Here is a 25,628-nt window from a genome sequence, read left to right on the forward strand (position 1 = left end):
ATGTTAGTACTAAATTTTGTAAATTGGAATTGACTAAGTTACCCGGTTCTCCTTCTCGTGACTCGCTGGGGATTCCACCACTGCCTGAATTAGCAAGCCCAGAACGAGAGTTTTTCAAAGTGTTGTTATTTGGAGTGGGTGTGGGTGGTGTAACAGGTAACTAGCTGACAAAGGCCTCAAGAGCTTTATTGACCTGTTGAGCGATTAGCTCTTGCAAAGCTTCATTGATAGCTTCATCATTTTCAAATTGAGCATTTCCATTTGCATGAGATCCATCAGGAGTGCCTTCTCGAGACCGTCGAGGGGAGCTTTGTGGAGAAGGGATTGGGGTGTGACCATCCTGTGGATTCTCCTGGAGTTGTTGGTTTCCTTGGTTTCCTTCGGTGTTGTCATTGATGTTCGACATAGTTGATGCAACAAAAAAAGGTTAGGCTAAGAAAGAGTAGATTATCAGATTCTCGGCAACAGAACCAATTTGTTTAACCAAAAGTAGAACTTCGGTCAAAGCTTTAAATTAGAAGAACACAGGTTACTGATAATCAAAACTGAATAAAGGAAAGTGATTTTGCTAACAATAAGATAGAGAGAAGAAAACAAAGTAAACCAGTATATTCAGATGATCTTTTGTGTACTTACAAATGACCAGTTTTCCCATTTTTATAGCTATGTCTAATATATACGTTTTGCCTTTGTCATAATCAGGCCATTATAGACAATTAAAGACATTAAATACAGATTGTCTAACGTTTTTAGTATTTAATGCTTATTAAATATTGTATTTGTACTCTCTTGTGCTGTCAGATTCATTCTCCTTAATTTGCGGATCTAAATAGGTATGAGCGTCGAATCTTTTGAGTAATTGTCCGTGCCTCTACTTGTGCCTCTGCTCGTATCTGTTGCAACTCGTGTCTCTTTGCTAATCATCATTCTTTGACCAATTTTCGTGTCATGACACGTCATCTTTCAATTACTTCAATATGTAAACTCAATTTTTTCCAATGCAAAACGTTAGAGAGTACTACTTAAATAACAGCACAAAGAATACAACATGAGCACACAATTCAAACAACAAAGGTGAAGAAATGGCAAACAGAATATTTTCTATTAACTGAGCAATAACTCAGATAAAATAAAACAAATAAATAAACAGATAAGCCTTTCTGCATTATATTTTGTTGATAGGACATTAGGACGGCCAAGGGATAAACCATTTACTAAAAAGATTCTTGTTTGACTGAGTTCTTCTATTTCATTTCTGATTAATTTACTTTACGTGATATTTTTTTTTTCCCTGGTGTCGATTTCCTTCTCTAGCGCATCAAAGTCATACCTATTTATTTACGCCGCTCCAATTAGTACTTGACCTTTTCATCTTTGTTTTTCTTTTTTATGGGAATTAGACACGACTCACATAGGAATTATTAATAAAGCATCCATAAAGTTAACCAATAAAGACAGCCAAAAGTAAAATATACTCATCATATTTACTTGCACGTGAAATCCAATATCCACAAAAATTCCACATGTTATAGGACGGCTGGTAAATGCCGTAGGAGAAACCAATGCAGTTTTGTCAGATATTACTAGACTTTTGCTTATTAACAATTCTTGAATTTTGACGTCATTCTCTATGTATATATAGAGTGAACTTAGTTGATCATAGTTCTAAGAGAAACCATAGTTGGGTTTCAAAATGGGAACTATTGCTGGTCCAGCTTCAGTTCTGCTGTTCATTTTCTATAGTGTTTGTGCTTTTTGGAGCATTGGAGTAAATGGGTACGTAAAATACAATACTGGGAGTGGAATTGTAGAAGGCAAATTGAATGTCCATTTGGTTCCTCATTCACACGATGATGTTGGCTGGTTAAAGACCGTTGATCAGTACTATGTTGGCTCAAATAATACCATTCAGGTCATACATCTTTCTTATGTAGAAATCGGAAATTATGTTTATGTATAGCTGCTAATAAAAATGATTGTTGATGCAGGTTGCCTGTGTTGAAAATGTGCTGGACTCTGTTGTTATGTCATTACGACGTGACCCTAATAGGAAGTTTGTCTTTGCTGAAATGGTAAAGCTGTTTTATTTTTATTTCTTAGTCACAAGTGCATTATATTCTTTTGTACAAATTTTGATAAGGTTAGTGAAGAGGAGCGTTGGAGCAACGGTAAACTTGTTTTTGTGTGACCTATAGGTCATGAGTTCAAGCTGTGAAAGCAGCCACTAATGCTTGTTTATGCTTGCATTAGGCTACATCACACCCCAAGAGGTGCGGTCCTTCCCCGGACCCTGCTTGAACCACGATACTTTGTGCACCGGGTTGCCCCTTTGATAAGGTTAGTAAAAGTAAAATCCTACTGTAGGCATTTTTCCATCGGTGGTGGATACGGCAAAGCCCAGAAATTCAAGAAGAAGTGAGAAATCTTGTAGCTTCTGGTCAGCTGGAATTCATGTACGTAGCTCGCAATATAATGAACTTTCTAATTTTTCTATTCTTTGGTGGTTTTTGATAAAAAAGGAAAACCTGAAACAGAAATGGTGGTTGGTGTATGCACGATGAAGCAACTTGCCATTACGTTGATATGATTGACCAAACAACACTAGGACATCAACTGATAAAGAATGAATTCAATATCACTCCTCGTGCGGGATGGCAAATCGATCCATTTGGCCACTCTGCTGTTCAAGCTTACCTTCTTGGGGCTGAGGTATTTAAGCTTCTTAGCGTTGCTAGAGAGTGTTCCGAAGATGTAGTTTAGAGTTTAATTCTACGCATGATGATATTTATACAATCAAGTCACTTATAAGGTACATTAATTGGTAACTTGACAAAAATGATAACTGAATTGGTATCACTTGTTAAACAACACTACTGATGGTGTAATAAACCTTTATACTGTTAGTGTATACTTAAGTTCTTAGTAAAGTTATGTATTTTGAAGTTTATCATCCTAGTCTGACACTAAATATTGATCCTCCTTTCACTTCTCCCTGATAACTTTCAAAGGTAGGGTTTGATTCTGTTCATTTTGCGCGTATTGATTATCAAGACAGAGCAAAACGTAAGGGGGATAAATCTCTTGAGGTTATATGGCGTGCTTCTAAAACATTTGGTTCTTCTTCCCAGGTTCATGAAGCATTCTTGAGCTTTGTCCATATATTTTATATAATTGTTCGTTGTGGTTACATGATATGTGGGTGATTTGCAGATATTTACCAATGCATTTCCTGTACATTATAGTCCACCAAATGGTTTCCATTTTGAAGTGGACGATGATTTTGTTCCAGTCCAGGTTCTATCAGAATGCAAAAATTAGTCTGTCTTATGGTGTGCTTTATAAAGGGAGAACTAATTTCATATATTTTCCATATGAATTGCAGGATGATCCTTTTATCTTTGATTTCAATGTTGACATACGCGTTAATGACTTTATCAATGCCGCAATCACTCAAGTACACCCCTAAATTGCAGTTCTTTTCAGTTATCATAACAAGTATTTCTCATAGAACCATAATAAGTGGCGAAGGAAATAGGTTTTCATGTAATTTGATGCAATCGGTGATAACCTGGATCATGTGATGTGCAGGCAAATGTGACACGTACAAATCACATCATGTGGACCATGGGAGATGACTTTCAGTACCAATATGCTGAGTCTTGGTTCAAGGAAATGGATAAATTAATTCACTACGTCAACAAGGTATAATTCATGCTCTTCAGAAATAGATAATAAAATCCTTAACAAAATCTATAGACATGTTTCTTCAACTTTAAGAGTGGTTGCTTCAATATTCTAACAACTTTATTCGAAAGAGGCAAGTCTTAATCCAAAATGAGATTCTTAGCCTGCTTTTTTGGTCTTTACTCTTTGTCCAGTATATTTATCGGCAAGCTAGAGGGCTTCATGAAGTTAGATTTACTATAGATTCAGTGAAGTTATACATATTTTTTTACGAGGCCTGCTGCTTTAAGTTGAATGTCAAGTAAGCAAATTACCTAGAATGTGATAGTCAGGTAATATTAGACTTCTAATTAGTCTTATGGATGTAGTACATTCTGCCTCCCCTGGCAACCAGATATCAGTTTACTTATCGAAGATGCTGATGTTTTTACACTTCGGATATTTGCAAAATCATAGAGAATCTAGAAAGAAGACTCACTTGCTTTTATTTTTTTTCAACAGGATGGTCGAGTTCATGCATTGTACTCCACTCCATCAATTTATGTAGATGCAAAACACGCCACCAATGAATCCTGGCCTCTAAAAACTGATGATTATTTTCCGTGAGCACTTGTTTGATATTCTCTGGCTTTTGGTTTATCTTGAACGTTTTATGAGTTCATCTGACCTCTATAACTAATTTCAGATATGCAGATGGTGCAAATTCTTATTGGACTGGTTTCTTTACCAGTCGACCAGCTTTTAAGCGATATGTTCGTATGCTAAGTGGATATTATCTGGTGAGCCAGCTTAATTTCTTTATTCAGGTTCCATGGTTGCATATTATAGCTTTCATGTTCCCCTTATATAACCAACCCGAACTTGATTGGGATTGAGGCGCAGTTGTTATTGTTGGGTTTCAGTATCCGGTGTTATTCACATAGTACTGGCACTGAAATCCAAAAGGTGCATATAGGTCACAGATTCAAACCGTGGAAGAAGCCAGCCAGCCACTAATGCTTGCATTAGAGTAGGCTGTCTGCATCACACCCTTGGGTGCGACCCTTACCCGGACCCTGCGTGAACGTGGGATGCTTTGTGCACCACGCTTCCCTTTTGCCCTTTTACTGGCACTGAAATGATGGTTAGTGGTTACAGACTTGTGCACTCATGCAGTTATCTCACAAAGAACCTGAATGTAGTATAAGAAATTGTGCAACTATGACCTCCAAGTTGAAATAATCCTGTTCTTGTCCTAATATCCACCAGTTTCTGTGAGAAACTTATTTGGATATCCTAGTTAAGGTCGTAGTTCACTGTATACAATGATTGGTAAATGTTCTTAATCTTGAAAAGATTGGATTCTTTGTGGTCCCTTATTGCACTTCAATTAGGATACAAATTGACGTTAGAACTGATTTGAAGCAAAACATGCTGCATATACAGATGCAGTATGGATTCAACAGGTTGAATTGAACCCAACATTTTTCGTGGGAGCACAGATATATACGCGAAAGTACTAAGTTTCATCAAATATTAAATTTTTCATAATTGCAAAAGAGCAATGGGTTCCGCGGGGCGAACATAAAAGTTGAACTCATCAAACTTAAATCTTGGATTTGTCTCTGATAGGCTGCTCGCCAGCTTGAGTTCTTAACTGGGAGGAAATCAGAGGGCTTCAACACTTTTAGCTTAGGAGATGCTCTGGGTGTTACACAGCACCATGATGCTGTGACTGGTACTGCAAAACAGCATACAACTAATGACTATGCAAAACGCTTGACTATTGGAGCTTCTGAGGTGGGCTCCTCTTATTCTTTGAACTTAATCTTTTTCCTTAAACTTTAATTTCAGATTTTTTTGGCTATGTTATATTCTCAGTTCTTTTCATATGCCCGATTTTTCAGTCAGAAACTGTGGTCAATTCTGCTCTATCATGCCTGGTTAATTCCACATCAGGTCCCTGTTCTACCATTTCGTCATTATTCAACCAGGTGAATTTTCAGTCACTTGAGCTTCCTTTCACTATCCCTAAAAGAAAGAAGCTTCAGGGGAAGCTGGAAATCAGGCATGAACTCTTATGTAACTAGGAGGTCCTATCTGACACATCCTTCTTTTCCATTTTCTTTCAATTCATAAACAGTGTCGACTGCTCAATATAAGTTATTGTCCACCAACTGAAAAAGATATTACTGAGGGGAAGAATTTGGTAATTTTTCCTTCTACCTATTAACCTGATTCATACATTATGAGTATGCCGGGAAAACTGTCTTTAAACCAATGCTCCCACTTTCAGGTTATTGTGGCATACAATCCTCTTGGATGGAATCGAACTGATATCATCAAGATCCCGGTGAATGAATAATCCTTTCTGTTTTTCTTTCCTTTTCTCCGTTTATGATTACTAGGACCTGAATATAGGTAGTTGTACATGAATATGGCCTCTTTAATACAATAGCTGGTTAGCAACCGAATGCTATGTATATTCTTGATCAGTGTGATGACCATATATCCAACCATCCTTTATAAGGTTCCCTATACCACATATTTGTATTGCACTTTCCGTTCTAATATCCTAAACCATGTCCACTTCAAGTAATCAGATTTTTTTGAATTTTAGCTTTTATCAGTATGCTTACTGGTAACTTACAAATCACTGTGGCTGCTGAATAGCCTGTTGAAGAAACTCACTAAACATTCTGATTAGTGAAGGAAGAATTACATATTGAGAAGTTACCTTGTTAGATGGCTGTGTAATTAGATAAAATTCATGTCCATGCTGATTTTGAGTAATCAGAAATTACAGAAAGGGTCAGCCAATGAGAATGAATAGGAAATCAAAACAATGATTGTTTGTTAAGTTAGATCCATTGAACTATATCGGTCCATAATGGCCATGAGAATTTTGGAAGAAATAGACCGGATTACGTGTGGAATCACTTAAGCACTCAAGCACCGCAAAATGAAAAAACAAAAAACAAAAATCAGCATTTTCTTTCTCTTATGCTTTTTGGAAATAGCTTATTCGTTGTTGATGGGTATCCAATTGTATTTGCTTTTACAGGTCAATGATGCTAATCTTATTGTACAAGATTCCGCTGGAAATCTGGTTGAAGCACAATTTATAGAGTTGGATAATATTACCAGCAACTTGAGAAAGTTCTATGTTGAGGCGTATCTAGGAATATCACCCAAACAAGCTCCCAAATATTGGCTCATCTTTCGAGTGTCAGTGCCGCCTCTTGGCTGGAACACTTATTTTGTTTCTAAAGCATCGCAGAAGGGTATTACCAAATGCTCTTTCTCCACGTCTTTTTTCATCACTAATGTGCTCTATAGATGACTCAAAGATCAGAAGGCATTGCCTGTTTTCAAAAAGTAAAATGATCACAAAGTCATCCTTCATCTGTTTGCTGAAATTGTACAGGGAGCTCCACTGGCTATGTCTCAAAGATGGAAATTCCACTGAACGAAACTGTTGAAATTGGACCAGGGAATTTAAAGGTGTCCTTTTCCTCAAATTCCGGACAACTTAAACGTCTATATAATTCTAAAACAGGGGTAAGTTCTTAATATATCAGAATGTCAACACTGCACATATGTTGCATGCATTATGCTGGTGTTACGATCTTACTAATTCAAATGACTTCTATCAGGTTGATATACCTGTACAACAAAGCTATCTTTGGTACGGCTCAACTCAGAAGTCAGATCAGGTACTTGCTGATGTTCTTGTATGTATAATTAAATGTTAGAGCGCATTATTAAAGGGGATACAATAAATCTGAATGTTAATTGTTTACCATTGCAGAATTCTGGTGCCTACATTTTCAGACCTGATGGGTCACCCCCAGTTATAGTTGCAAGATCAGTGAGTAACCTTTTCTCTCTTCAATTCCTGTTATTTAACAACTTCAAAATGATAAGAGAAAATATGCTTCATCATCTCTTGCTAAATCAATCAATAAGTTTTACTTGTTCCTCTATGTACTTGCAGGATGCTAAAGTTTTGATAGCATAATCTCGCACGTTATCAAGTTTTCTTCATAGCAGCGACTAATTTTCTCTTTGCTATCAGGTTCCAATAAAGGTTATTCGTGGACTCCTCGTCGATGAAATTCACCAGCAATTCAACTCATGGATATCTCAGGTGTGGTGCATGGTTCCTTGACCAAACTCATTCTTATCCTAGACAGCGTAGAGTTTAAACTCTTACTTCAAAATCCATTTTGTTATCTGTCTGTGCTATGTTTACTACTGCTTTTTGTTTGCACATAGTTCTTTAATCAGCCTTTTCACTGAAGTAAAATGGCATCCTGAAGAAATCGCAATACATGCGCAACCAGCATTTAAAGACTAGTAATACCTATTCAAGATGTATTAATAAAGGGCATTATCTGTTTCAGGGAATAAAGTTTTAAGTTACAACTAGATAAAGTTCTGAAAGTTCGGTCACCCTATTCACTTATAAGATTTTTATAAAAAGGTGCTGTAAATTTATATGCCCAACTAATGCTGATTATTACAATTAGACTCCTTCTAATATTTTTATGGTGTTAAAATAATCGATCTTGGCCCTAATTGAACCCCAAAGCATAGCTCATGCGGTGAGGATTGTCCAAACTTTATATAAAGAAGCTACAACCTACACTCACAACCAATGTGCCTCTTAACATATGGGAAGATTGATTTCCTTTTCTTTTTTTTCGATAACCATGGTGTCCGGGCCAGCTTGCGCGCACCTCGACTAATTGCACGGGATACCTGCCACCTCCCACCAGCAACAGGTACCAGGTAACTCTATCCACCAAGGCTTGGATAGTTGGGAAGAAATCACCTAGTGTGCCTCCACTGGGATTTGAACCTGAGACCTCATGGTTCTCACCCACTTCATTGAGGGAAGATTGATTTCTTTACAAATAAAAAGTTTGAATTAAGTACAAACTAGGGTGAAACACTGAGATTGGATGGTATCAGATAAAATGACATGGCAGGTAACAAAAAAGGGGCATCTCTGCACCTTCATGCCATTTCTACTATTTTTTCCAATTTGTTGTGTTATAAACTGTATGCATTGGTTTGTATTATGTCTTGATATGTCAATGTTTCAGGTAATTAGGATTTACAAAGACAAAGAACATGTTGAGTTTGAATTCACTGTAAGTCAACTCCGCCCTTTTCTTGCCTCAGTCTGTTCTTCTCTCGAACTTCAAGTGTGTCATTTCACATTGAAGGGTAGTCTAATACTGTATATCTAATACACCTCTTTAATTGAAGATTGGTCCCATACCGACTGAAGATAGTGTTGGAAAAGAGGTCATTACCAGAATGACAGCAAATATGGCTACTGATAAAGTGTTCTACACTGACTCTAATGGGAGGGACTTTCTTAAAAGAGTAAGTTTGACATTTCATTCCTCTTTAAGTACAGTAAAGCTCTAGAAAACTGAAGGAGACATAAAAATGCTCTTTTCTTGTGTTTTTCAGTAATATAATCTCTTTTTTCTTGCGTGCATATATCTTGTCAATACACTTTTTCTCCTTCTATAGTTCACGCACGCTGTCTTTACATCTTGATGTCTGACACTTACATAGACAAAGTTACTTCAGCTTACACTAGAAATACTATAAAATAAAACTCTAATAAATAACAAAATGTATTAAATCCTCATATCCATGCAAGGAGTTCTCAGTTGTATTCCCATCTATTCAATCTGAAATTGATAATCCTTTGATGCTGGCTATCTTGCTGACCGTGCTTTTCTACCTGTTCTATTTCCTCGATATAAGTGTTGCTTGGAACAGCAATGTTCTTAGTCATTTTATTTTGGCAATTTATCAACTAGGAAAATGATTACCAGGATTTCAATCCTACATCTTAAGATTAAAACTGGACTTCATCTCTTATTCAACTGACCAAAAATTTTGTGTTTTTTTAACAGCTAGCTTGAGTGATAATTTGTTTACTTATCAGGTTAGAGATTACCGGGCTGATTGGGACCTCCAAGTTACTCAACCTGTTGCGGGGAACTATTATCCAGTTAGTTTCCCAACACAAACTCTGTTGAATTGAAATTGCAATTCTTTTATCGAACTCGGTGAAGTCTTATATGAAATGTTGTTGAATATCAATTACACTGGACTTAGTTCAACTCAATTTGTGACTAATGTTGGGTTGAGATTGAAAATGATGCATTGTGCTCGAGTCCACAGTATCTGTTTGAAATCATCTGTTGCTTCTATGGTCTTCTTTTGTTTGAAAAATTGAATAAGCATCATCTTCAACAGAAAGGCAAAACTGGAATGTACTTAAATAATGGATGTTGGAGTTAACATATATTTCTGTTACTGTGAAAACAAGGCCTAGGTTTGCTCAATCAGTTTATGTAATTTTTTTTTGTTTATAATTTGCGTGTGCCATTCGCTAGTGCGTACGGTAAAATTTTTCCACAAGTGAATGAAATGGTCTAATCAGTTGCATTTTCCTTTAGAATCCAATACATTAGTCTTCTTTTAGTTATCTATATAGCTTTTATATATGGTCATAATGTGTGTAGTTTAAGCTGTGGTTGCACATTTTTTGGACTATTGTAAGTTCTCGCATTTTGTCACTTTTTAATCCTAAGAAGTTGTTTAATCATAATTTTCAGGTGAATCTTGGAATGTACATAGCAGATAACAGATCAGAATTGTCCGTCTTGGTGGATCGTGCAACAGGTGGAGCCAGCAATAATGATGGAGAAATAGAACTCATGCTGCATAGGTTCAATAGCATTTGAAGTTTTTTCTTTTAATTTGCTTATAAAGATTTTTTGCTTAATATAATTGTGGCCTTAGAAAGTTAATAGATTTTACTTTTAACAAGGCGCTTGCTCTATGATGATGCTAGAGGGGTGGGTGAAGCCCTTGATGAGACTGTCTGTGTGGGGACTGCATGTGAGGGACTTACGGTATGTTTATTATGGCATTCCAAAGCAGTAGGCCTATAGTTTTTTCTGCTTTTTCAGTGAAATTTTCTGTATATGCAATACAACTCTAAATCAGAAAATCTCTAAACTCACGGTTGACTTGGATGCACCTAAACAGCTAATTAAGGAATTTGTCCTTCTGAAATATAAAATGTAGCAACCTCTGGCTTGAATTCTTCTTTTTAACTGCTCCGTTGTCGTATCACTTGGCCAGGTTCGAGGGAATTACTATCTGGGCATTCATAAAAATGGTGATGGTTCACGTTGGCGCAGAACAACTGGCCAAGAAATTTATTCACCTCTTGTTTTAGCTTTTGGACATGAGGTAATTTCAACATATTATGAAGAGGACCAAATACTGCAGACCCCATATTTCTTGAAATTAAATGATCAACATTACTGCTTGATGTCTGGAAATTGCACGACTTGATCTTGCAGAGTCAGGAAGAATGGAGAGCTTCTCATTTAACCAAAGCCACCATCATGAATCCCAATTATAGTCTACCTCCTAATGTTGCATTGATTACTCTCCAGGTTGTTAAATAGATCTAGCAGTGATTAGAGTGATTTCTTTCCTTCGATGAATTAATGAAGTCATTTATATATTTATTTTTTCTCTCTAGGAGTTGGATAATGGAGGTGTACTTCTCCGTTTGGCTCATCTATATGAGGTAAAAATAAACTACCTGTTGTTCTTAAACAGACATGAGCATATACATTATAGATGAATTAGAAGTTGATGAAAGTCTTATCTCATTTCCTTGTTTGAGCTGGACTTTGACAAAGAAACAGCAACTTTACTTCTGAAAAATCATGAACTGCTTGCATTTATTTGAATTCTGAAACAGAAACTGTAAAATTAAGAGTGTGATACATGACATCATTATAGGTTGTGTTGAGATCGAAATAATATGGTGCATGCGGAAACTAACAATACAAAGCTTGGTGGACGATAAATAAGACGACAAAAGAAAAATATACTAAACTAAGCATAATAATTTATAATGGTTTGGTCAATTAATCTACATATGATAAAACTAATATAAATGAAGAAAAATTATCGAGAGAAAAATCTCCCCCTAAACAAAACTGTTGAATGACTATATTGTGTATATTTTTTGTTGTACTCTTGTGAGAAGTAGAGATCCTTAATTTATAGATGTGCAAAACTTGTCTTCCAAGAAAAGGATAAGACGTATTAAGGAGATTTAATCCTTTTAGGAGTCTTTTTCCATTCCTTCAACAAAAAGAGTCCTAATAGATTAGAAATTCAAGGCAAAATCCTAACAGGTTGGACCTCTATGCTTGTCCCTTGCTAACTGATATCACTACTTACCCTTGTGGTTTATATGTGTTGTGGATGTGGATAGGCTGGTGAAGACGCTGATTATTCGACAATAACCAAAGTTCAACTGAAAGAGATGTTTGCTGGAAAAACGGTATAACAGCTTTAAAATCATACTGATATTGGGGGCTTCTCTCTTGTCTGTGCTGGTTTAACTTATGAATATTAAGATATTAACCTGGACAGTCTGCTCATCTTGGTCTGAAATAATTGACACATCTTTGCACTGTATTCAGATAAAGGCAATCAAGGAAACAAGCTTATCGGCGAATCAAGGCAAGAAAGAGATGAAGAAGATGAATTGGAATATAGAACATGACACTGGTAGTGAGCCTGCACCAGTTAGAGGGGGTCCAGTAGACATCTCTAGTCTCGTAGTAGAGCTTGGTCCAATGGAGATACGGACTTTCGTTGTTAAATTTTGAATAGAAAATTGCTTATTTTCTACCCAGGAAGTTGAAAAGAACTGCTCCATAGAGCCACTAATAGTTCTTTTAGTCAAATTTATTACTAATAAATTTGATGCCTGCCAAACAAAGCAAATGTATATTCAGGAAAATAATTGGAGGAAAATGTTTTTCACCTCCCACTAGTGATTGTACCACTCTGCCAATAAAGATGATCAAATGGATCATATCCTTGGACCTTGATTTCCTCTATATCAATTCTACAGCGTTCTCTTCGGTCAATTAACTATTTATAGATTTATTTTCTAATAAGAAATACCCAATTCTTTGTCCAAAACATAAAATGAGTGCTAAGACCAGAAGGGATTTTTTTTTTTTTTTTTTTTTGCTGAATAAGGAATTTTTTTTTTTTTTTAGTCTATGACGATGGGATGTCAATGGAGGGATAAGAAAAGAAAACATTACTTCCTTTGTCCCATTTTTATATGATATTGCTACTATTATTGGATTTACACAATTTTCTTTTGATAATAATTTTTCAAATATATTTTGTCTAAAAAATTTATGATTTATAATTTTTTTTAAATATAGCTTCTAACGAAATTAGAAGAAGAAGAAAAAAACATCCAAATGGACTTGCGCGGGAAATCCGACAGTTATAGCAGTTATTCATGCAAACAAATCTTCCACGTGTCTCTTCATGTTCCCCTGCTATTCCTCCAAAACATCCATCTTCTTCTTCTCTTTTCCTCCATCCTCAACATTTTTTTCTCAGCTCTTCAATGGCTTCTCAGAACCCTAATCAACACAAAGCCCCATTGTATCCACAGGTCATTCACAATGATCCAAATCTCCAATCAACCTCTTCTTCTCGTCCCAATCTTTATCCAACCATAGACGAAAAGGACCTCACTGAAAAACTCATCCCTGACGATTACCAAACTACCCCTTGGCCTTCTACTCCATCTGCCCCTCCTGAGTCCCTCGAGGAAACACTTCTCGTTATCCCTGGTGTCCTCATCCATTTAATCGATAAGCATTACTCCGTTGAGCTAGCCACCGGAGATTTATCCCTGGTTCGTCTGCTGCAAGATAAAAATACTGTTGCTATCCTTGCTCGTGTGGCTGACGAGATCCAATGGCCGTTGACTAAGGACCTGGCCGCGGTGAAATTGGATGATTCGCATTACTTTTTCTCGTTTCAAGCTATGAAAGAGGATGATTCGGATTCCAGTGATGATGAGAAAGAAAAGGGTAAAAAAAAGAAAGATAAGGGTAAAAAAGAGAAAGATAAGGAAAAGGTGAACGAGTCACTGAATTATGGTTTGACGATTGCTTCCAAGGGTCAGGAGGCATTGTTGAAAGAGTTGGATGCTATTTTGAAAAGTTACAGCACATTTGCTGTTCAGAAAGTGGAGGAAAAGGCGGCCTTGGCTATGGGAGGAACAGTGGCAAGGGAGTTGTCTCCAGCTGACTTGAAATCGGAAAAGAAGAAGGAAGTGTTGGAAGAACGTTGCGCTCAATACTGGACCACGTTGGCACCCAATGTGGAGGAATACAGTGGATCAGCTGCAAAGTTAGTTGCTGCAGGATCAGGGCAGCTGATCAAGGGGATTTTGTGGTGTGGAGATGTGTCAATGGAACGATTGAAGCGCGGAAATGAAGTTTTAAAGCAGAGGATGACTTCAGGGACTAAGGCCGAGATTAGGCCTGAGACATTGATGAGGATCAAAAGGTATGATACTATGATGAATTCTTGTGATGGACAAAGTAGCCAAAATACAAAGGAAAATCTTTTCTTTTTGTTATCCACATTGACTAGTAGGCAAGAAATACAGGAGAATTTTCTTATTGTGTGGTTTCCCGCTGGCCACACTATTGATTGCATTCCGAAATTTTTCCATACATGATTTGAGTTACCTTTCTCCCTAGGAAGATTCAACTCTTTCTTCTTTGTTTCTACTTTATTTTCTTTTTGCGTCTATCAATTGAGCTGGGATTTTAAAGGAGTAGAGTAGCAAAGTTTGACATTAGGGCACTCTACTTTGTTAAACTGATTACCGGGTAATCACCATGATTCGTTTACATATCATTTGAGTTAGGCATCGAACAAAAATAAGAGGATGAACAGTTGTATGTTACTGAATGAGAAAAAGAATACTATTATGACAAATGCTTGCAGTGTCTCGTTTTTTGAGAGAGTGCAGATTATCCCTACTTAACTGTCTGACTATAAAAATTTCTCTTTGACAGATTTGGCTAAAAAGTGTATTGATACTGTTTTTTCAGTTTGAAATGTTACTGGATCTTTCCTTGTTGTTTCATTGAATAGCTTCAACAACTGAGATAATCTTTCTATTTCGGTACATAAAGTTTATAGAGGAGCTACCACTTTCAGATGCTAGTTAGAGTTTATGGTACAAGATAAATTAAATCCCTCAATACCTAGCCTTCTGTCTTGTTTCCCCACATGGGAAATAGGAAGTATGTCAAACAAGGCATCTATGTTTGAGCTAGCTGTTGCTGATGTACATGTACATTCAATAAGATTATCAGGGATACTCATATGCCTAGCTGTAAATCATTTAGGAGAAGAATAAACTTTTTACTCAGGTTGGGGTGTGTTTTTCAGGGTTAAGAGAGTAACTAAGATGACTGAGAAAGTGGCAATTGGAGTCCTTTCTGGAGTTCTCCAGGTTTCAGGATTCTTCACTAGTTCAGTTGCAAATTCCATAGTTGGAAAAAAGTTCTTCAGCATGCTGCCAGGGGAGATGGTCCTTGCTACGTTGGATGGATTTTGTAAGTCAAAAGTCTTCCCTTTTCCTGACCGATTTGATTGTATGTCCATGTACCATTTGCTTCTTAGCGACTTTTACTTAGTTTTATTTTTAATATCGCTTCAGGACACAAAGAATTGAATGTATATCTTAAATGCGGCATATAGTCTCTGTGCTATCACATTCACAGGCACTTACATTTATCAGATAAGACAGTTTTAGAGAATGTAAAAATTGAAGCATCAAGGACATGTCTGCCAATTACAACGACCCAGTAAAGTCCCACTAAGTGGGGTCTGGGAAGGGTAGTGTGTACGCAGACCTTACCCCTACCCCGATAGGGCAGAGAGGATGTTTCTGATAGACCCTCGGCTCAGGAAGATGAAAATAAAACAAGAAAACAAGAAAAGACAATTCATCAGTAACGTCAGCATAACCATAGAAATAATGACAGCATCCCAAAAACCATAAAATAGATGACATGCAATAACCATAACCCACAACTAAGGTCTAAAGCTATGGAAAACAGTAAGGTTAGTGTGAACTCTATATTAACCACAAGCCTGTCTAGGACCAACCTACTCAAACTCGCTTCACCCCCGGAATGGAGGAGGAAAAGCTCGACTACCACCCTATCCTACAACCCTAATGCTCGACCTCCAAACTTTCCTATCAAGGGTCATGTCCTCGAAAATCTGCAATCGTGTCAGGTCCTGCCTGATCATCTCTCCCCAATACTTCTTAGGCCGTCCTCTACCTCTTCTCGAACCCACTAAAGCCAGCAGCTCACACCTCCTCACCGGAGCATCCAGGCTTCTCCTGCGCACGTGCCCGAACCATCTGAGCCTCGCTTCCCGCATCTTGTCTTCCAAAGAGGCCACACCCACCTTCTTCCGAATATCGTCATTCCTAATCTTATCTATCCTAGTGTGCCCGCACATCCACCTCAACATCCTCATCTCAGCTACCTTCATCTTCTGGATATGAGAGTTCTTAACTGGTCAGCACTCTGCCCCATACAACATGGCCGGTCTAACCACCGCCCTATAAATGGTTACATACTTTTCCATATCTACGGCTTGCTTTATGGCGCCAATCCCACTGTGTTTTGTTTTAACTGTCAAATAACAACTTTAACTTTGAGTATTTGTTCCCATATTTTGAGTGTAGGAGAAGCACTACAAGTAGTTCCTGCATTCAGATAGAGGCTCCTGCTTCTGACCACTCTTGCGCGGAGGCCTTGTAACATTAGGGGAGGGTAGTAACTTCTTTATGTGTCTTGCTGATGTTCTAGTTGGAGTTCAAATGTATACCAGGACTCCAAAGATGTTTTTTTCCCCACATTGCATTTACTATAGCAAATTGCAATTGGTCTGTTGTCTACATATATATAGTATTTTCTTATGACAGGAGCCTAATATTTGTCTTTGTTATAGGCAGAATATGTGATGCTGTTGAAGTAGCTGGAAAAAATGTAATGTCAACATCGTCCGCTGTGACGACTGAGCTTGTTTCGCACAGGTAAAGCTCTACTAGTGTAGACACGCATGGACTATGCTGAAGAAAACTGGAAAATCTTTCAAATGTACAACATAGGAAACATTGAGGAAAAGCAAAATGTTTCCCCCCTCCTTAACTTTGGTGGCACTTATGCTTCAGTATGTGATGACTTCTCCTGGCTATATGCCTTTTTTCCTAAGTCTAGTCTTACCATTAAAATACATTGCAACTTGTTTTGTCATGTGTCATCAACAGATCCTCAACTAATGGAAATCACACTATGTTACAGTTAGATAAATATATGCTGCTTAGATCTTTTGAAGTTAATTTAGAAGTGAATGTGTTTTGTAGGTATGGAGAAGAGGCAGCAAAAGTGGCAACCGAAGGGCTTGACGCGGCAGGGCACGCTGTTGGGACTGCATGGACTGTATTTAAGATCAGAAAGGCTCTTAACCCCAAAAGTTCCTTTAATAGCGCTACCCAACTTAAGTCTAGTGCTAAAGCTGCTACTGTTAAGAAGGCCAAGAGCTCAAAGTACTGACCTTGTTTATTTTTTTTTGCTGGAGGATCTGTCAATTGAGGCCCTCTTGTAGAGTTTTCAGATTTCATATATGTTAAGTATATGTTATTTTAAATGATAAGATTATAGTCTTTGTAGTACGTAGATTGAATTTCCACACCAATCCACCTCTTTTCACCCTCTAGCATTTATGTGTTTTCATAGAGGAGGCAATAGACGCCAGAAAACAATTCTTGTTCTGATAGTAGCTTTATTCATTGGCTAAAAACACATGTGATTTGTATTTGACTGTATATTTAGTTGCAATCATGCATATAATGATATTCTCCCTGCTTTTATTCATTTCTGCACATTTTGTTACTACTGCTGTTGTTCAGATTCATTACCTCTGACTCTGAGAATGTTGTTCTGAAAGCAGGATATGTTCATAGCATTAAACTGGAAAATAAAGATACACTAAATACTGGTACATATGATGGTAACAGAACGAGGGCGCTAGGGCAGAGGGTACTTTTTTGGTGATAGCTGTGAATAATAAGGCTTAACGAATACATTTACTGTACATTTTAGTAGGAACAAGTGGTATGGAAAGTGACTTATTCCCATGGGCAGATTTATAGGCAAATATATGGGGCACGTGAATTCATGGTCTTTCTGTCAAACTGGGTATTTTATATACATATTTTTTAGAATTGATCTAGTATTATCTGCTGGCACAAAGAGGTTAAATAGTAATCTTGGTTGAATGTTGAGTTATTTATCGAGGGCTAGGGATCAAATCCCACTTAATACTTCTTTCATTTTTCTAGTGGTACATCCATATTATAAAAATCCTAGATTCGCCTCCGTTTATTCCAATAAAGGACACATGAGTTGCTTTCACCTATTTGAAGAAAGCAAACAATTTAAGACAATGAGACATTGAAAAAATCAGGAAAATTATTCTGAATCATACCAAACACACCTAAAAGAAGAACTGATACAAATAAGTGGACTTTTTTCTATGAAAGATTTTGGTAATTTCTAGCTGTCCAGTTTTATGCTGCACAATTGGCTATAAGAAAAACTACCACTGTTCTCATATTCAGGGGGCTTTGGACTAATCATTCGAATATTATATTTGCACCATCACATAAAGTTAAAACGACTTTACTATGTTCTCATCTCCATATTAAATTATTAACTTTAGTGCGATTATGAAGATTTGCGGCTATCTAATGCTTATTTTGCTCAAAGTAAGATTACCTTTTCTTAAAATAAACACAACTATACTCGTCCCTCAGCGTCTACTAGTTATTAGCTTATCTGGGCTATCACAATATATATACTTGGCTTAGACTTTAGAGCATGGATATTATGTCACAAATCACTCTCCTTTTTAAAATGTACGTCTCTCATCAGTTTGGTAAACATCGTTTTCTGTATTATCATTTAGAAACTTCTTAATTACTTGACATGTGGGTACGAAGATAATATGCAATTGCATGCTATAGAGCCCCATTTGATGTTATTTAATGGATGAAATAGACTCCATTAATGTTCTTGGTTAGTTTTCCACGTTGTCATTTCGATCTTACTATGTTAATTACTTTTGGGTCCCAGATGACTAAAACCATGTTATGTTGTGTGGATTCTTGGAAACATGGTACTATATGTTTGATTTTCTACTTATGAAGCCAGTGCTGTTAATCGTGTCAAGGACTAAAACTTTGGTGAGGGTCTGATCAGCAAATTAGGCCATTGTTTGTTTGCACTATATATATGTACGTTGTCAAAAAGGATTGGAGATAATGTGTTTGGTATGACATCAACTATTTTTTTTGAATTTTTTTTTTTCGAAAAATAAGTTCAATACTTTTACGTGTTTGAGTGTAAAAAAAATAAAATTTAAGAAAACTTTTTCACCGAAAGGTAGAAATATAACTCTGGTTATCTATTGGTTGATGTTACTTTCTTTTACAATTCTCTCAACTCTTAACAACGTATTAGTGTTCCAACCAGCGTTTAAATATTATAATTAATCTTTAATACTCAAAAAAAAAAATTGAAAATACTATACTGCTAAAATTATTAGTCCTGTCAATATTTGATAAATATTTATTCCGAATTTTTTTTTACAAAATGAGAATATTTTCTTAATTTTTTTTCCAGAATATGACTTCCTGTTGTACTAAACAATGGCAACTAATAAGAGATGGAGACCGAGAAGCAGCTCTTAGAGATGGCCATTGGGCAACCAAAAGAAAACTTTGAAGAGAGAAAGACGTTCTTAATTTATTTTATCTTTCCCTCTGGATAGTGCGGGTACCAACCCTAAAATGCATAGAATTTAAAGTTTCCACTAGCTAAGCTCCGAATGGCCACAAAAAGAATTATACTTTATTCAACTACCAAAGTAGCGAATCAAATACTCAATTAGTGTCAAACAATTGACATTGACGTTGTTGCCAAACTTTTTTGTGGGTTTCGAAGCTTCTTTTCTGTCCTTTCCGGTGGTAGATTTTTGTACGGGTAAAATCAGGGGTAACGTCTATCCCGATTTCCCGGTGAGTAAACGGAGGAAAGGCATGAATGCACGAGAGGTTAAAGACCCTACGTATCGAGATCCAGGGAGAATGAACAATGTGCTTGTCATCGGATATGGTTAAGTGACGCAACTCGGGTCAAGAATGAGTTATAAGACTTCGGGAAAGACGATAAACAGTTACGCATGACGGATAGATGGTCGTGATATTTTCGCACCCAACCGGATATCACGGCGTGGATCTCGCTCGATATTGATTATGAATTAGTAATTACTGGGAAGGGAAGATTTTTACCTTTTTTTAGACTTAATACTTGGGAAGAAACTCTCCTACTATATAAATGAGAAGTTTTTCTTTTGTAAGACATATTGTAACACGCGAATCAAAGCAATACAAGTTGATTTTCTGCTTTTTAGCTATTTTTAAAGTTTAGCTCACTTGTTCTGTTCTTCATTCACGGCCAGGCTTGAACGGAGAGTCTGTCCGAGGATGAGGTCATTTATCAGTCTAAATTCAGGCGCGATCATAGTATTGCAACTCGTTTGAACGTTTATTTCAATTCCAACTCATTCATTTGATATTCTTAATTGTTCGTATTAGATTAAATAACATATCCTTAAAACCACATACAGATTTAATTGTTATCCAAATTTGGGATAAACAAGATTCATTCATGATTTGTTTAACGATCAAAAGTATCGCAAACTTTGTTTCTTGATTATCATTGTCTATGTACCTCCTTAGATATCACTTAAAACTGGACACGGGACTCAAAGGGAGATCTTTCGTTGATTATGGTTAAATAAATTAATGTCATTAAGCCTACACTCTTTTTTTTCTTTTGGTAAAACTTTTGTAATTAACAGTTGCTTAGTGAATAATTGTGCAGTCGACGATGATATGCCCTAGAGAACACTTTGAGCCGTAGCACTATAGATGTTTATTTTGCTGGAGAGTGGAAACTGATTGTATCAAAGGGAAGCCACAAATCCGACCACTATTGATTAGTGAGTGTTAATTAAGAGGGAAGCAAAACTATAGGAATTGGGGGATGATGATGAATGCACAAAGTGGAGTCATTGGTATACTGTTCTTAAGGATGAAACGCACAAAATCAAAGCCAAAATAGAAAAAAAGAGCATACTCCTTATGTAATTTTGATTAATTTATAGCCGCCTCAATTATATTTGAGGAACTTTATTTCCATTATCAGCTAACCACTCATCTATTGTGGTTAACTCTCACGCTTAACGGGCATTTGCATCTATACCCGTTTTTGTGTCACGTTTTAACTTGTGCCCACTTTGCAAAAAAAATTGCAAGCGTACCCGCTTTTTCGCATAACTTCAGCATACGGGGCTGAAGTAGCAAAGGCAATCACGCAAAACTTCAGCATTCTAGTAGACGGACCTGAAGTTCAGCTCTAGAGCTGAAGTTTTTATTTTGTAACTGGCGAACTTCAGCTCTAGAACTGAAGTTTTTGTTTTGTAACTGGCGAACTTCAGCTTTAGAACTGAAGTTCTTATCCTGGATAAGCTTTATAATGCTCCCCCTCTACCCATTTCAGCTTTGCTAGTTCATGAAGTCATATTTCAGCAATATGTGTGCGTATGCATTTTATTTATCTTATATTGAGAATTTCAACTCCCTCCCAATTGCCTTTCTTAGGCTTTCTGAGCATTAAATCTATGTGTTCCTACATAGGCTCCCTGGACTTTAGTTCCATTCAATTGCAAAGGTAATACAACATGGGATGTGTTGCAGGCCTATGTCACTAGTTTGAATTCTCTGTATTTAAAAGAAATGGGTAGAGAGAGCATTATAAACTGTATTCCGAAACTAAATTGTGATTGTCTTGTACCAGACAAAAGGAGAAGAGCAAGAAAAGCAAATGTATTTATGAATATCTGTATTACTGTATATTCACAGCAACAGAAGAAAGAAGAAGAAGAAGAAGAAGAAGAAGGAAACGAAGGAGGAGAAAGGGGGCTGAAGTTATTTAAAAAGTTGGTACAAGTTAAAACTTTAAAAAAAATGGGTATAGGTTAAATGGGGGCGACCAAATAGGGCGCCCCATGCAATTTTTACCGCTTAACGCCATTGGTCTCAGCTGAATTTTAATGTTTAATCCCAAGGAAGTAAAGGCCTAAAAATGCCACTCAACTTTCAGAAATAGTCTATTCATGTCGTCCGTTAAAAAAATGCTCATTCATGTCACTGCCGTTACACATTTGGCTCATCCATGTCATTATTGACTAACGGCTCAATTTTTATTTGGCCCATCCATGCCACTGTCATTAGTCAATAATGGCATGGATGAGCCAAATATGTAACGGCAGTGGCATGAAATAAGCATTTTTTTAACGGATGAGATGAATAGACCATTTCTGAAAGTTGAATGGCATTTTTAGATCTTTTCCATTTTTCTTTTATAGGTAGTCACTGATCGGACCGCTGGGTCAGAAAAAAGTCTTAAAAATGAGGACTAACTGTATATCAAGTTTCTTTGCTTGTCTGAAAAAATGAATCGAAAAATATAGCAAAAGACGACAAAACTGAAGAAAAAATAATTTAGCTTTATTTAATTAATTTGGTTTGATATGTATATATAGCCAAATATGTAACGGCAGTGGCATGAAATGAGCATTTTTTTAACGGATGAGATGAATAGACCATTTCTGAAAGTTGAGTGACATTTTTAGGTCTTTTCCGTCTTTCTTTTATAGGAAGTAGTCACTGATCGGACTGCTGGGTCAAAGAAAAGTCTTAAAAATGAGGACTAACTGTATATCAAGTTTCTTGCTTGTCTGAAAAAATGAATCGAAAAATATAGCAAAAGACGACAAAACTGAAGAAAAATAATTTAGCTTTATTTAATTAATTTGGTTTGATTTGTATATATAGCTAATTTACATAACTAGTTTGATTTCTTTTTAGGTAAATACTGAATCAATTCGCTACTTTGGCCTGTATGCTAAGGTAATGTATTTCTTTCTCCACCTATTGTGTTTCGTGGTATTTGACATGACAAGGGGTTTATAAAAAGAAATAAACTATTTTGATTTTAGAACTATGCCGAAATACTAAAAATCCTTTAATATCAAACAACCACTCTTGATTTTATAAAGTGGGCCTAAAGTAAGCGCAAAACAATAATATAACTAAAAATAGCACAGATATAGCCAGTTTTCGGACTGGTCATTCAAAAATAGTCAGCGTTTACGAAGTCAATGAAAAATAGTCACTATTTTGCTGCAACAAAGACCGGTCCAGCATAATATACTGGAGTTCGGTGCACTTGTGTATGAACTCCAGCATATTATGTTGGACCAGTATATTTTGCTGACTCCAATATAATATACTGGAGACTGGAGCACCGGTGCTCCAAACTCCAGTATATTATACTAATTATACTGCTGGAACTCCAATATATTATGCTGGAGTTCTAGTGTATTTATGCTGGAACTCCATCATATTATGTTGGAGTTCCAGCATACTTATCCTAGAACTCCAGTATAATATACTGGAGTTCAAGCATACATATGTTGGAACTCCAGTATAATATACTGGCGTATTTTTCGGGTTTTGAACAGTGTTTTCGCTCAGATTTATCTTTACATGAAAAATGGCTAAATTTTGATTACTTTTGAAACTGGACTATTTTTGAACGACCAGTTGTAAATCTGTTTAATTTCTCCCTGAAATATCTTAGTCCTCATATAATATGTACGATTAGAATTGAGTATGACGCCTTTTAGGCTTCTACTACTATTAAAATTTCTTGACAGATTCTGTCTACAAAACACGCAGTCTTGAGCATTATGAGTGTTTTAATATTCAGAGATGCCATTTGCCTTTTAGTGGTAGTAATTCCAGAAAAACACACGTGTTATGTCTCCTATATTTTGCAATCTTTCAAATCCATGGCGAATATTTGTATTCTTCAAAAGTTTGATTTCTGCGGTGAACCTATATATCTCTTTTAATTCTCTTTGTCTCTGGAATTCGGCTTAAATAATGCAAACTTTAGTATCATCAAAGTAGAGGGCCGGGTCCTTCTCCTGATAAGATAAATATGGTCTAAAATGGGTGGATGTGTAGGGTTGGACACCAATCCATCTATACCCTTAAGACTATTTTAAGAATATTGTATCTTTATGCAATTTCTTAAATATATAGATTTTAACAGCATTACAAAGTGTAGTCGTGTCGATTCACGCCAATCGTAATGAGATAATTAATGTAAAATGTATCCAATAGGAAATATGTAATATTCAAACTATTTTTAGAACTACTAGTCTTAGGATACGCGTTTTGTGCGTGTATTCTAATCAATGAATACACTCTTTTAAAACATTATATAAATAGTACTAAGCAGTATGTTGATTTATAAACTAAAACTTAATGCAATAAAACTCTAAAATAAAATATTCATGAAAAACATAATTAACCAACACATACACTTAACCCCGATTTTGATAAACCCATAACTTCTTCCTTCACATTTCACAAGAATGCTATAATCAATTTGAATACCAATATATATTATTTGTTGCTAATTAACCAAAATTTTCATTTGGCAAAAGTGACAAAATATTTATTATATGCTTTTATCACGATTTTTCAAATATTTGTCAAACAACACCAATTTAAAACTTGAACTTCTAGTTTTTTATAGATTCGGAAATGAAGGGATAAATTGGATAAGTATAAATGTAAAATATAAAAATGACTTATATTGAGTTAATATTTTACAATAAATGACATAATATTAAAAACTACAAAGAGTCATTTTTTGGCAACAAAAATCACAAAGAATCAGTTTCTTGAATGAATAAAAAATAAAAGAAAAATAATTAACGTCAACTCATTTGAATATAATTTGTCAACACTGTCTCAATCTCATTTTTCTTATGTTTGCACTTAACCAATATTCTTAATATTATATTATAATCAAGTTTAAATTTTCTGATTCCTTTTACCGCTCATGTTTTCTTATAGAAATAAATTCATGCACTCAAAAAGTTATGTCAACTTGAAAAATAACTTTACTTATACGAAGAATTTAGAAAATAATTGAATGAGATTCTTTTTCTAATTAGTTAATTTAAAGACTTAGTTATTTATATCTTTTGTTTGATTCAAATTTTTAATGTTAGCTCATCCTGAATTTAAAACATTTAATTTTAGTTATAGTTTTATCGATTCAATAAGCATTATATTTTCAAATAGTTGAAAATCCAATCACTATTTCACTTTTGGATCTTTGTGTTTGTAGAGTTGTTAGTGTTATTGACTTTCGCTAACCGCCTCTCTCTCTCACACACACACATTTTTTAATTTTTTTACTTATTTGTTCATATTGTTGAGTGTAGTTTTCAAATATTATACAAAAATTGATGAACTATTTGAGTAGGAAAGGAGTTCAAACATAATATAAAAATATATTATAGTTTATACATTAAATGTTTAAAAAAATATTAAAGAAATTATTGTTAATTTATATTGTTCAGTTAAAAATAATTTATATTAGGTAAAATTTTAGTTTATTTTAAAGTTCTAAATATTAAATTATAATTTTTACATAATTCAAATAGGAAGGATTGGATAATTTGTCATGATTTTGTGAATGACAAAACATAAAATCATACGATCTACATTATATAACTCAAAAAAGACGTAAAATCCTAATTTAATAAAATTGACATAATTCAAGAAAAACCTAGGGTTAATTAATCTTCATAACTTAGTGAAAATGTGTAATATAATGAAACATCATGTTTAGGAGAAACTTTAGTATAATAGTCATGAAAAGTTATAAAAAAAAGGAAATAATCATAAATTTACATTCTCAAATAAGATCAAAATAAGAAGGCGAAGTAGTAATATGGAACTCGACAGACAAACCGAGTCACATTTTATA

At 35.6% G+C, this 25,628-nt stretch overlaps 2 protein-coding genes across 5 annotated transcripts; both read left to right on the forward strand.

Moving 5' to 3' along the window:
- Positions 1-1,375: 1,375 nt before the first annotated feature.
- On the forward strand, positions 1,376-12,635 carry LOC107779906 (alpha-mannosidase). Of its 4 annotated transcripts, none has more exons than XM_016600407.2 (29): positions 1,376-1,912; positions 1,989-2,072; positions 2,365-2,453; positions 2,535-2,709; positions 3,009-3,128; positions 3,211-3,294; positions 3,383-3,454; positions 3,589-3,702; positions 4,186-4,286; positions 4,370-4,463; positions 5,296-5,463; positions 5,571-5,657; positions 5,807-5,872; positions 5,960-6,016; positions 6,728-6,947; positions 7,091-7,224; positions 7,320-7,379; positions 7,475-7,534; positions 7,742-7,813; positions 8,775-8,822; positions 8,941-9,060; positions 9,638-9,703; positions 10,314-10,426; positions 10,529-10,613; positions 10,846-10,956; positions 11,070-11,165; positions 11,255-11,302; positions 12,002-12,070; positions 12,213-12,635. In XM_016600407.2, exons 1-29 carry the CDS (start codon positions 1,694-1,696, stop codon positions 12,399-12,401), a joined length of 3,021 nt encoding a protein of 1,006 aa, XP_016455893.2. In that variant the 5' UTR covers positions 1,376-1,693; the 3' UTR covers positions 12,402-12,635. The 4 variants fall into 4 exon arrangements, with proteins under 4 accessions (XP_016455893.2, XP_016455895.2, XP_016455894.2 ...); XM_016600408.2 differs by having other exon boundaries at positions 1,540-1,912; positions 10,553-10,613; XM_075249989.1 differs by having other exon boundaries at positions 1,895-1,912; positions 2,251-2,453.
- Positions 12,636-12,754: 119 nt separating this feature from the next.
- LOC107779907 (protein EARLY-RESPONSIVE TO DEHYDRATION 7, chloroplastic-like) lies at positions 12,755-17,520 on the forward strand. The gene is made up of 4 exons (XM_075249990.1): positions 12,755-14,118; positions 15,016-15,182; positions 16,597-16,681; positions 17,012-17,520. Exons 1-4 carry the CDS (start codon positions 13,055-13,057, stop codon positions 17,199-17,201), a joined length of 1,506 nt encoding a protein of 501 aa, XP_075106091.1. The 5' UTR covers positions 12,755-13,054; the 3' UTR covers positions 17,202-17,520.
- Positions 17,521-25,628: the final 8,108 nt, after the last annotated feature.

This window comes from Nicotiana tabacum, chromosome 3 (genome assembly GCF_000715075.1).
Source record: "Nicotiana tabacum cultivar K326 chromosome 3, ASM71507v2, whole genome shotgun sequence".
In the NCBI taxonomy this organism is placed as follows: Eukaryota; Viridiplantae; Streptophyta; class Magnoliopsida; order Solanales; family Solanaceae; genus Nicotiana; species Nicotiana tabacum.

Coding starts and splice junctions, on each gene's coding strand:
- LOC107779906 (XM_016600407.2), top strand. CDS start 1,694: ATGGGAACTATTGCTGGTCCAGCTTCAGTTCTGCTGTTCATTTTCTAT. Junction 5,464..5,570: donor TGACTATTGGAGCTTCTGAG/GTGGGCTCCTCT, acceptor CCGATTTTTCAG/TCAGAAACTGTGGTCAATTC. Junction 11,166..11,254: donor TTGCATTGATTACTCTCCAG/GTTGTTAAATAG, acceptor TTTTCTCTCTAG/GAGTTGGATAATGGAGGTGT.
- LOC107779907 (XM_075249990.1), top strand. CDS start 13,055: ATGCAAACAAATCTTCCACGTGTCTCTTCATGTTCCCCTGCTATTCCT. Junction 15,183..16,596: donor TGCTACGTTGGATGGATTTT/GTAAGTCAAAAG, acceptor TCTTTGTTATAG/GCAGAATATGTGATGCTGTT. Junction 16,682..17,011: donor ACTGAGCTTGTTTCGCACAG/GTAAAGCTCTAC, acceptor TGTGTTTTGTAG/GTATGGAGAAGAGGCAGCAA.